This window comes from Centropristis striata, chromosome 21 (assembly GCF_030273125.1).
Source record: "Centropristis striata isolate RG_2023a ecotype Rhode Island chromosome 21, C.striata_1.0, whole genome shotgun sequence".
In the NCBI taxonomy this organism is placed as follows: domain Eukaryota; kingdom Metazoa; phylum Chordata; class Actinopteri; order Perciformes; family Serranidae; genus Centropristis; species Centropristis striata.
Window position 1 is genome coordinate 7,330,393 of NC_081537.1, and position 11,161 is coordinate 7,341,553.

General features: G+C 37.7%; 2 protein-coding genes across 2 annotated transcripts; one reads left to right on the forward strand and one right to left on the reverse strand.

Moving 5' to 3' along the window:
• Positions 1–33: 33 nt before the first annotated feature.
• rpp30 (ribonuclease P/MRP 30 subunit) lies at positions 34–6,138 on the reverse strand. Its single transcript, XM_059324900.1, has 12 exons — positions 5,981–6,138; positions 4,179–4,237; positions 3,549–3,605; positions 3,301–3,366; positions 2,865–2,936; positions 2,686–2,775; positions 2,493–2,609; positions 2,374–2,403; positions 2,240–2,277; positions 2,066–2,145; positions 1,806–1,886; positions 34–261 (listed from the first exon to the last, which is right to left on the reverse strand). Exons 1-12 carry the CDS (start codon positions 6,060–6,062, stop codon positions 215–217), a joined length of 819 nt encoding a protein of 272 aa, XP_059180883.1. The 5' UTR covers positions 6,063–6,138; the 3' UTR covers positions 34–214.
• Positions 6,139–7,070: 932 nt separating this feature from the next.
• Positions 7,071–11,066, forward strand: nudt13 (nudix (nucleoside diphosphate linked moiety X)-type motif 13). Its single transcript, XM_059325214.1, has 8 exons — positions 7,071–7,822; positions 7,933–8,075; positions 8,593–8,700; positions 8,830–8,936; positions 9,051–9,176; positions 9,716–9,827; positions 9,929–10,083; positions 10,419–11,066. The coding sequence occupies exons 1-8, from the start codon at positions 7,752–7,754 to the stop codon at positions 10,623–10,625; spliced, it is 1,029 nt and encodes a 342-aa protein (XP_059181197.1). The 5' UTR covers positions 7,071–7,751; the 3' UTR covers positions 10,626–11,066.
• The last annotated feature ends 95 nt before the right edge of the window (positions 11,067–11,161 follow it).

Sequence of the window (11,161 nt, forward strand, 5' to 3'; positions counted from 1 at the left end):
TGTTTTCTTCTGACTGATGGAATAAAGACAAAGAAAGTTTCAGAAACTTTATTCACACAAACAACAAAAACACTTCAGACGATGTTTCCATTACTGATTAATTAACTAATTATCTATCGATCGTCTATTGATCAGAACTTTGTAAAAAAAAAGAATATATGTATATATATATATAAAGGATCAGGATCACAGGCCCCGCCCCCTCAGCTGTCAATCATTCAGTCAGCTGAGGCTTGGCTCTCTTTGCTGCAGGAGATTCACCTGTAAAAACACAGTGAGCCGATTTATACCACTGTTTCCAATACTACACATACTGTAATATTACACATATAATACTACACATACTGTATTACACATATAATCAAATCAATCAAAATTACTTTATCCCCAAGTGGAAATTCAATTACACATACAATACTACACATACTGAATTATTACATATATAATACTATACATACTGAATTATTACATATATGATACTATACATACTGTAATATTGCACATAAAATACTACACGTACTGTAACCATGATCAGCAAGCTATTTTAAGATCTTTTTAGTCATTTTGGATAAATGACAGAATTACCTTTTTTTGACAAAAATTGACATATTTTTCTATGTCGAATTTTGGATCCGATATATCCGAAATTTTGTTTTTCTGTAATTTTAAGAAAAACTGTACTACTAATATGTATAAACAGACAATATTTAAGTCATTTTAAACATTTTAGGCATTCTAAAATTTTGAGGCATTTTAAAAGTTGACCAATTTTGAACAAAAAACAACATGCTATAGTATGACTTTTTTGTTTTTCTCCAATTTTTCGACAACCCATATAATGGTGTTTTTCTGTCATTTGTGGACAAACTATGCTCTAATATCTATCATCAAACTTTAATATAATAATTGTAAACATTTTTAAGCATTTAAAAATTTGACGATTTTTGTCAAAAAACTACATGCTATAGTATGACTTTTTGTTTTTTGTCCAATTTTTCAACAACCCATAATATGGTGTTCTTCTGTAATTTATGGACAAACTATGCTCTAATATCTATCAATAGACTATAATAAAATCATTTTAAATATTTTTAGGCATTTAAAAATGTGACCATTTTTGTCAAAAAACGACATGCTATATAGTATGACTTTTTGTTTTTTGTCCAACTTTTCGACAACCCATAATATGGTGTTCTTCTGTAATTTATGGACAAGCTATGCTCTAATATGTATCAACAGACTATAATAAAGTCATTTTTAGGCATTTAAAAATATGACTATTTTTGTCAAAAAACAACATGCTATAGTATGACTTTTTTGTTTTTGTCCAATTTTTCAACAACCCATAATATGGTGTTCTTCTGTAATTTATGGACAAACTATGCTCTAATATCTATCAACAGACTATAATAAAGTCATTTTTAATATTTTTAGGCATTTAAAAATTTGACCATTTTTGTCAAAAAACGACATGCTATAGTATGACTTTTTTGTTTTTGTCCAATTTTTCAACAACCCATATAATGGTGTTTTTCTGTCATTTATGGACAAACTATGCTCTAATATCTATCATCAAACTTTAATATAATTGTAAACATTTTTAAGCATTTAAAAAAGTTGACGATTTTTGTCAAAAAACGACGCCTTTTTTGTTTTTGTCAAATTTTTGGAGATTACATAATATATGGTGTTTTTATGTCATTTATGGACAAACTATGTTCAAATAGACATATTTTAATATTGTTGTTTAAATCACATTTTTGGACGGACCATATTTCGGCGTGTGGATCAATAACTGAACTTACACTCTGCAGCTGGAGCTTCCTGCTGGCAGAGCGACTCACTCTTTATGGTGGAGATGATCCCACTGGCCGTCTTCCTGGTTTCTGACAGCCATCAAACAAACAAACAAACAAACGTTTTTATCTTCATTTCACTGTTACCACAGTGATACCAACTGTTACAACCAAATGAAACATTTGTTTTCACTAGATGGACTTGATGAATCATTTTAGTTTCATTTATAATAAAACTAATTTAATTTGTTATTATTTACAGTATTTACCTGCGTGTAAAACAGCTGCTCGACAGGTGCAGGAAACCGCTTCTTTAGCGTCTCCGTCTGACAAACCGAACAACAAACCACTGAGGAGCCTCGTCAGGACAATAACAATAACAACAACAACAACAACACACACACACACACAGACGTTTGTGTTTGAACCAATAGGAAGGATACAGGTTGGTGATGTCATAGGGTCCTCTGAGCTCCAGAGCCTGATGACATACAGAGGAATTGATCACTGATTATTGATTACTATATATATATATATATTTATATATATTTAGACAGACTGGTGAGTGCTGACAGACCGTCTCCGCTGCACTCGACAGGATCACACTCTGAAAGACACAAACAGATTCTCAGGTGAGTCAAACAACAGGCAGGAAGTGACATCACAGCTTGCCACGGGAACAGGAAGAGCCCGTACCTTCCCTTTGCACGTCTCCATCAGAGAGATGGCGTTGGCGATGGTGTAGCGCCTCCTGGTGGCGTCTCTGATGGCGGCCGAGTACGACACCTCAAACACCACGCCTCTCTCTATGGCCTGGACACAAGTTAATTAATATTATTATTATAATTAATGATAATAGACAGAACAATAGTGACAGTGAGAGTCTCACGCCGTTGACTGGAGCTCTCTTGAAGAAGAACGGAAGTTTTTCTGTCACTGATATACAGATGATGTCAACATCGTACATCATACAGGCTGCCTGCATACACACACAAAGGATCAAAGTTATTATTGTGTTATTGATACGTGTTACGTGAACTGAAAGTATTTTGGTGTCAGTGTTCTCACATGGAAGAGTTTCTCTGTGGTCGGCTGGATGGCGAGGAGGTCGAAACAACGATACTCCACGGCATTAGGCCTCTGAACACACAAACACACACACACACAGCTAGTTTGTGGTTGATCAATGATCAAACTGTGATTGACAATAAAATTCACTCAACATCGCAGCTGAAATGAAACGGAAATCTCTTTTATATGTATATAAATAACGACAGAAATCATAAAACAAAGTTGAATCTCTTTGATAATTTATCTTATAAAAATATAATAAAATACTCTATATAAAACTTTTTTCCAACAGGTGTTACCAAAGCGTTAACAGATTAATAAATTATGAAAACTTTTGTAACCTGCAGCTTTTATTCTGAAGGTTAACTTCACTGTGTCTGACCACGAGGAACAGGAAGTCAGAGGAGGTTTTCAGAATAAAGTGAACACTCACAAAGTGGCTGGAGTCTGACATCACGATGGTGAGTCTGTTCAGCACTTTGATTGGACGAGAGCGACCCTGCCGGAGACAGAGACAGCTGTTACTATGACGACACCAACAATCACCTTCAGCTTCACTTAGATGAACCCATAGACATAAATATAGACATATATATATATATATATATATATATATATATATGTATGACATATATACGTGTGTATATGTACATATGTATACATGTCTATGGATGAACCGACCTGTACGGTGGGCAACACCGCCATCAGCTCGCCGAGCGCCACCGGGGCCGGGACCTCCTGCAAGGACACAAATATTATTAATTTATTATTAAATACAACAGACTCTGTCACAGTCTGAAGTTTAAATATTCAGTTTAGGCTCTAAAAAACTGTCAGATTTTTTTTGTTTAAAAAAAACAAAACAAAAAAACAATAAATTGTCAATAATTATCAAATTTATCAGTGTCTTTAAATGTTTGTTTCGACTAAAGAGAATTGATTGACTGTCAAAAGAAACAGAAAATATTCTGAGTTTTTGTATTTTTATAAAAAACAAAATTAAACAAACAATAATTCATTACACTTTTCTCCAGGCAATCAATTTTTCCTTCTGATTTCTGATTTTTGGCTCATGTTTCTTATTTCTTAAGTAATAAAATTCAAACATTTTAATTTTCTAAATGATTTTCCCTCAAAGGCCACATAAATAATAATAACAATAATAATAAAATAATAATGATAATAATGATAATAGTAATAATAATAATAACAATAATAATAATAATAATAATAATAAATGGGTCGTGCTGGTGTTTGTGTTTTATTGTGTGCGGCCATGTCCCTGAACGCAGCGCGGCAGGTGAGACTCACCTGTTTCTTCTTGTTCGTGGGTTCAAACACGTAGTTGATGGCGACGGTGGAGAAACCGACTGAAGAAACAAACACAGAAAACATAATTACAGAACTTTAATAATCACCAATTCAATGATTTTATAATAATAATTATAGTTATATTGTTTCTACCATCAACAATATAAATTCTATTATCTACACCTGAACCACATTAAAATATATTTAAAATCAGGTTTCATGTTTGTGTGTTTGCTGACAGCAGGAAGCTTCAATAAACCTATATATCTCTGTTTCTGAATTCCACAAAGAAGGAAGTTACTGTGAATAATGTGTTAAATTGAATTCTAATTCTGTTTTATGTTGACGAACAACAAAGGAAACATTAAACGGAGAGAATCCTGAATGGAGTCTGGTGATGATATGTTGACTCTGTAGGAACATCAGAACATCTGAACACTCATGACTAAATCATAAATGAATACAGTGGTATTCAGAGCTCTTACTTCAGTAAAAGTACTAATACAACACTGTGAAAGTACTCCACTACAAGTAAAACTTACTGATGTAAAAGTACAATAGTATCAGCATCAAAATGTACTTAAAGTATCAAAAGTAAAAGTACTTGTTATGCAGAATGGACACACTCAGATTGTTCTACACAAGCTCGCCCATAAAGTTGGAATAATTTTGTTTTCAGGCACAATCCTCTGTTATTTGTGGTTTCATTTTCATTGTGATATGTTTGGAAGAGATTCATTAATAACGTTTCGAGAAGATATACACTTTATCTGACAATAATAACTCACATTGTCACAATAATTTCATAGAAAGAGGTAAAAATATTTTAATCCAACTTCAAGCAATTTTCTCAAGGTAGGGCTCATTTTAAATACTTAATATACTATTATAAACGTCTAATCACTATAAATTGATCATGTTTTAATGTCAAATATTGAACTGAAAAGTAACTGAAGCTGTCAGATAAATGTAGAGGGGTAGAAGTATAAAGTTACATAAAATAGAAATACTTAAGTAAAGTACAAGTACCTCAAAATTGTAGTACAGTACAGTACTTAAGTAAATGTACTTAGTTTCCACCACTGCATGCATGCATTAACTATATATTAATTAACCAGGATTCATCAGCAGAACTCTATAAAAGCTGTTTTCAGAAGTTTTGTCCTTTGATCATAAAACAGGAAACTTTAAGTCTGTGTTTCTTTACATTTCAAAGCAGCTAAGACTTTGTATAAATATTAGGGATTACTAAATAAATGTGGGATTTATTAAATAATTGATATTGTCGAATTTGTTGCTGCGTCACATTTGTTTATATAATGTCTTCTGTTAATTTCTGTTCCGGTTATATCTGTATGTAGAACAAGAGGAACTTTAAATAGCGAGATTTTTGAACGGAGTCTGGTATCATCATGAGTTTATCTGTGTTCAGGCAGAAAACACGGACCCTTAAACCTAGTGTATAAAAAAATGAGTTATGGATAATGAACCTGGTTTGTCTGGCAGTCAGGACGTGTTACAGCTTTTTTCAGAAACTTTAAAATAACAGTTTTATAAACGGAGTCTTGTGTCAGTTTTGTGCTGTAGATTTTAAACTGCATTCACTGGTTATATCAGTATGTGTTACTGGTATAACCAGTGAATGTCACGTTTAATCAGCAGGTTAATTAGTGAACTGAACCCAAACACACCGACCAACCGTGCAGCTAGTCCCGGGGCTAGCAGGGTTAGCAGCCCGGTTCAGCCCGGTCCAGACTCCCGCTGTAAAACAGCTGATTTAAACAAAGACCGGAGGGACTCACGGTGAGCTGCGGTCTCTATCAGACTCCTCATGCGGCTCTGATCCGCCGAGTAGTTCAAGTTTAGATCCATAAACACAGACATGTTGCTGCTGCTGCTGCTCGGAGCCACATGGATCAGCCGAACAGCCTGCTGGGAGATGTAGTCCTCACTGACAGCTGGAGGCAGTCTGAGGGGTAAACAGAAACACAGCCTTTCTTTAGTTAAAACATTTTTTTAAATCGAATTCACACACAAATACATTTTTACACATATATATACTGTATCATTTTCATATTTTTGTTTTTATATTGTTATTTTTGTTATTGTCATTATAACTTGTATGCTTTTTCTTTTCTCAGTTTGTTATTAGGCTACTTTATTATAACTAACTCATACTATTTCTGCCTCTCCCTGCACTTTACATTATTTGTTATCTTTGTAATTTTATGTTATTATAACTGTGCAAATAAATAAACCTAAACCTATTGTTAAATATTATTTATATCTAAATCCGCCGTTACTGCTCAAATATATTTATTTCTTAATTATATATGTATAATTTATAAATTAATTACGTTATTTGTTTATTTTACTACTTGTTTCTGAAGCTTTAGTGTGAAAACGTTGATTTTAATAAATGTTTTTTTCTATTAATACACTGTAAAATGCAGATCTGTTTAATCTACGGTAAAATACCGGCAGCTGTGGTTGCCAGAACTTCACCGTAAAAAAAAATACAGTGGATTTTCTACTGTAAACTTAAATGTAAATATTTTTTAAACTGCAATTTTCTCTGAATAGTCCCTTTATTTTTAGGGTTATTGTGTCCTTGTGACATTACGGTATTTCTCCTTTAATTTGAGATGGAGAAAACTGTGTTTTTTACAATTTAAAGGTTTTGTACTTTCCCTTGATTTACAGTAATTAAAAGTGTCTACTTCGGTGATATTCAATTTTTAATTTTACGCCTAAATTTACTTTTCTTCTTTTTTTTCTTTTTTTTTAATCAGACAGTTTCCTCCTGCAGAGGGCAGAAACACTCTGCTGACAGAAAACAGGAAGAAGAAGAAGAAGAGGTCACAGTCCGTGAGGAAGAGCAGCAGCTGCAGGTACCTGACTATAAATACTGTAGATATTATAAATACTGTAAATACTGTAATACAGCTCTGTATCCAGTTCAGTTATTTATTAAATACAGAACTCACCACGTGTCTCTGAGCTCTTCTTTTAGTTCTGTTTTGCTGTTATTTTAACACGAAACTCCATTCAAAATATGTCAACTTTATGATTCACCTGTTTTCGATCAGTTATAGAGGTGTTTGTGATCCAGCAGGAGGCTCAGACTGAAACCAGCAGACTGTCAAAATGTTTTACTGTTCAACATCAACATATTCCGACTGTAACTCAGTGTGTCATAGAGGAAGATTCTGTCAGCTATAATGTGATAAATGTTGTATTTCTGTTGGAAGGAGAGCAGCTTCTTTCATTAAATGTCCGCCGAAATCATCAGTAAAACCTGGAGATTCAGGTAATTATCCAACAGTATGTTGTTAGTACAGACTATTACAGAAAACAAGACAAGAATCTTAAATGACAGATTTCTAATGGGGCTTCCGTACCGGTGTTTCTTAACATGTACACGTTCTCATGCGGCTTACAGCTTCCCCCTGCTCCCAGTCTTTGTGCTAAGCTAGGCTAACAGTTTTCCCCCTGCTCCCAGTCTTTGTGCTAAGCTAGGCTAACAGTTTCCCTTTGCTCCCAGTCTTTGTGCTAAGCTTGGCTAACAGTGAGATGTTGAGACCTCTGAGGAATGTCTTCTGTCTGTCAACCCGCTGCTGCTCAGGCTTCGTCTCCAGAACGAGGTTCAGTAACTGATTCATTGATTGATTGATTAACTGACTGGTTGACTAATTGACTCATTAATGAATTGATTGATTGATTGATTGATTGATTGATTGATTGATGCTCTCAGGTTTGTGAGCCGGCTGAAGGAGGATGATGAAGCATGTGCTGCAGCGCTGCAGAACGGTCAGATGTTCCTGTTCCACCGTCTGTCTCCTCTGTTACAACGAACCGAGCAGGGAACCTTCAGACCGCCACCAGTGCACGCCTCAGGTACAGAACCTAAGGTACAGAACCTCAGGTACAGAACCACAGAACCTCAGGTACAGAATCTCAGGTACAAAACCTCGAGTACAGAAAATCAGTACCTCAGGTACAGAACATCAGAACCTCAGTTACAGAACATCAGGTATAGAACCTTAGAACATCAGGTACAGACCATCAGAACCTCAGGTACAGAACATCAGAACCTCAGGTACAGAACATCAAGTATAGAACCTCAAAACCACATGTGGAGAACCTCAGAACCTCAGGTACAGAACCTCAGGTTGTACCTAAAGTACAGAAACACTGGTAGAGAACCAAGAGATGAAGACCACGAGCACCACGGTTGGTGAATTCAGAAAAAGAACATCAGTTAAAAAATAAAAGCAGTGTCACATTGAGAACCTATGTAGGAGAACCTCATAGAACCTCAGACAGAGAACCTCATAGAACCTGAGACAGAGAACCATAATCTGAAACATGCTTCTTGTTCTAACGCTCCTGATCTGTGTTCTGTTTGTTCCAGACATGCAGTCGATCTTGGAGAAACTCTGTTCAGACAGATCCCTGCTTAAGGAGTCAGTTCTGATTAGCTGTTCTGAACAGAACCAGGCCCAGTTCTGTCTGGACGTCGGTAAAAACACATTTGATCCAGAATCCTGTTGTTTATGTTCTCCGTACAGAGTAGTGAGTCCCTGATTGAAGCCGTTTACACGAACTGGGTTCTCTGTTCAGATGTTCTGGTCTGTATTTGGTGTTCTAGGAGAACTGGATCAGGCGGCAGTGGAAGAACTCTGTGGAGGAACCTTTATCGATCTGAGGAAGGCGTTCTTTCTTCTACAAGGAGCAGAGGCTCCTCTAGTGGCCAAGGTGCGTGCTGCGGGAAACCTTTGATGGATTGTTTGTTGTTTTTTGGTTCCGTAGTGACCCACATGTTCAGCATCGCTTAAGTTATCAGATCCTGGTTCTGGTTCTGTCCTGCAGGGTCAGGCTCTGCTGCGCTGGCATCAAACCAGCAGATTCTGCAGCGCCACGGGTCAGCCGACCCACAGCAACCAGGCAGGAAGTCAGAGAGTCTGCAGCAGCTCTGGCATCATCTACTATCCCAAGGTACCAGATCTGAACCAGATCCAAACCAGGTCTTAATAAGGTCCCAGTGAGATCTTCACAAGTTCCAAACACGTCCAAACCAGGTCTCAAACAAATCCAAACGGAATTCGTTCCAGATCCAAACTAGATTCTGAACCATTCTAAACAAAACCAGGTAGAAATGTCTGCAAATGCTTCGGCTTCATTTACGATCCCAGGGTACCAGATCGAAACCAGGTCTGAACCAGGTCCAATGTCTAAATCCAATCTAAACGGAATCCTAAATCATTCCAAGCTATCAGACCTAAACCAGGTCTGAACCAGGTGTTTCTGCAGCGTCAAAGGGAAGGCTGACAACTGCAACCAGACAGGAAGTCAGAGTCTGCAGCGGCTCCAGTATCATTTACTATCCCAAGGAACCAGATACAGACCACATCTGGACAAGCTTGTTAGTTGAAAGTGGTGTAAATGTACTGTCAGTCTGGAGTGGACTGGTTCTAGACTGGTTTTTGACTGGTCTCTAACTGGTTTCTGACTAGTTCCTCCTGGTCTTCCTCCAGATGTCTCCAGTGGTGATTGTCCTGGTGTCTGATGGGAAACGGTGTTTGTTGGGCCGACAGGCGTCGTTCCCTCGGGGGCTGTACAGTGCTCTGGCCGGCTTCTGTGACATGGGTTAGTCCGACCTGTCCACATACTTACCTGTCTAAAGTCTTACCTGTCCACATACTCACCGGTCTGCTCACCTGGTTTCCTCTCTGTACCTGTTGGCCCAGGTGAGAGTGTGGAGGAGGCCCTGAGAAGGGAGGTGGCGGAGGAGGTGGGTCTTGAGGTCCACAGTCTCACCTACAGTTCTTCACAGCACTGGCCTTTTCCTAATAGCTCCTTCATGATTGGCTGCCATGCCTCCGTTAGCCCCACCAACAGTGAGGTGAGCTGTGATGCCTTTCAAAGGGAAGGTCTTCTTACAGTAGTTTAAATTAATTGACAAATAAAAGTATATTATGGATGAATAAATGTTTTCTTAGACACTTTTTTCACAGTGAAATAACATTTTATAAAACAATGAATAATGAAGGGATTTTCAAAATAAGATATTTTCTGGATTTAGTTTGTTTTTAATCAACAAATTAATAGTGTCTAGCGAGTCAAATGAGCGGTGTAATGTAGAGTAGAACATTTGAGGACCGAGCACGGCTCCCTGAGGAACACCATGTAGAACTGCCTGTTGTCTTCAGTCATGTGACGCTGCCGTTTGTCCTCCAGCTGTCCACCGACCACGCCGAGCTGGAGGACGCTCGCTGGTTCAGTCTGGAGGAGATTACCGCCGCCCTGCAGGTGAAGACTCCGCCCAGGAGAGGCGACCCCACCGTCGTCTGGCTGCCTCCCAAACACGCCATCGGCCACCACATCATCACAGAGTGGACGCAGAGATACACTAAGGCGGAAGGACACGACACGCCGCAGAGCTGATGATGCGCAGACCTGATGATGCGCAGACCGCCACAACGCCAAACTGAATCTCACCCTGAGACCCTGAAGGACCCAGAACCAGCAGCCGGTCTCGAGTCTGTGAGGAAACAAACCGACTGCCTCAACACAGGTTTTTAGAGCAAGAGGCTCCTCGACAGGCAGACAGAAGATCTTTATTTCACTAAAGTCTGTTGACAAGTTTCAGGACCATCAGACCAACGGTTTCTGACGAGTTGTTGAGAACAGGATTTATAGAAAGTCGAAACCGTCAGGATGATTGTGAAAATGAAAACCTGATTGTTACAGTGCACCTTGAGGTCAGTGTGTGTCATTAAGTGCCTGAATAGTGACTGAACAGCTGATAGTGAAGGACTCTAACACAAGAGATTTTAAAAAAACACTTCAGACACAAACATCGCTGATTAAATGGCTTTGACTGTGTTCGTTAGTGAATCATGTTTGTAAAACTGGTTTTGTTGAGGTTTTCAGTGACAGGATATCATTACCTCTTATGTTGTTTCAGAATAAAAGTCCAC

Excerpts from the sequence above, each read along its gene's own strand:
- rpp30 (XM_059324900.1), bottom strand. The coding sequence starts at position 6,062 with ATGTCTGTGTTTATGGATCTAAACTTGAACTACTCGGCGGATCAGAGC. Across the intron at positions 3,367-3,548 it reads CGGTGTTGCCCACCGTACAG|GGTCGCTCTCGTCCAATCAA; the intron begins GTCGGTTCATCC and ends TGTCTCCGGCAG. Across the intron at positions 262-1,805 it reads GGAAGCTCCAGCTGCAGAGT|GTGAATCTCCTGCAGCAAAG; the intron begins GTAAGTTCAGTT and ends GTGTTTTTACAG.
- nudt13 (XM_059325214.1), top strand. The coding sequence starts at position 7,752 with ATGTTGAGACCTCTGAGGAATGTCTTCTGTCTGTCAACCCGCTGCTGC. Across the intron at positions 9,177-9,715 it reads GCATCATCTACTATCCCAAG|ATGTCTCCAGTGGTGATTGT; the intron begins GTACCAGATCTG and ends GTCTTCCTCCAG. Across the intron at positions 9,828-9,928 it reads GGCCGGCTTCTGTGACATGG|GTGAGAGTGTGGAGGAGGCC; the intron begins GTTAGTCCGACC and ends CTGTTGGCCCAG.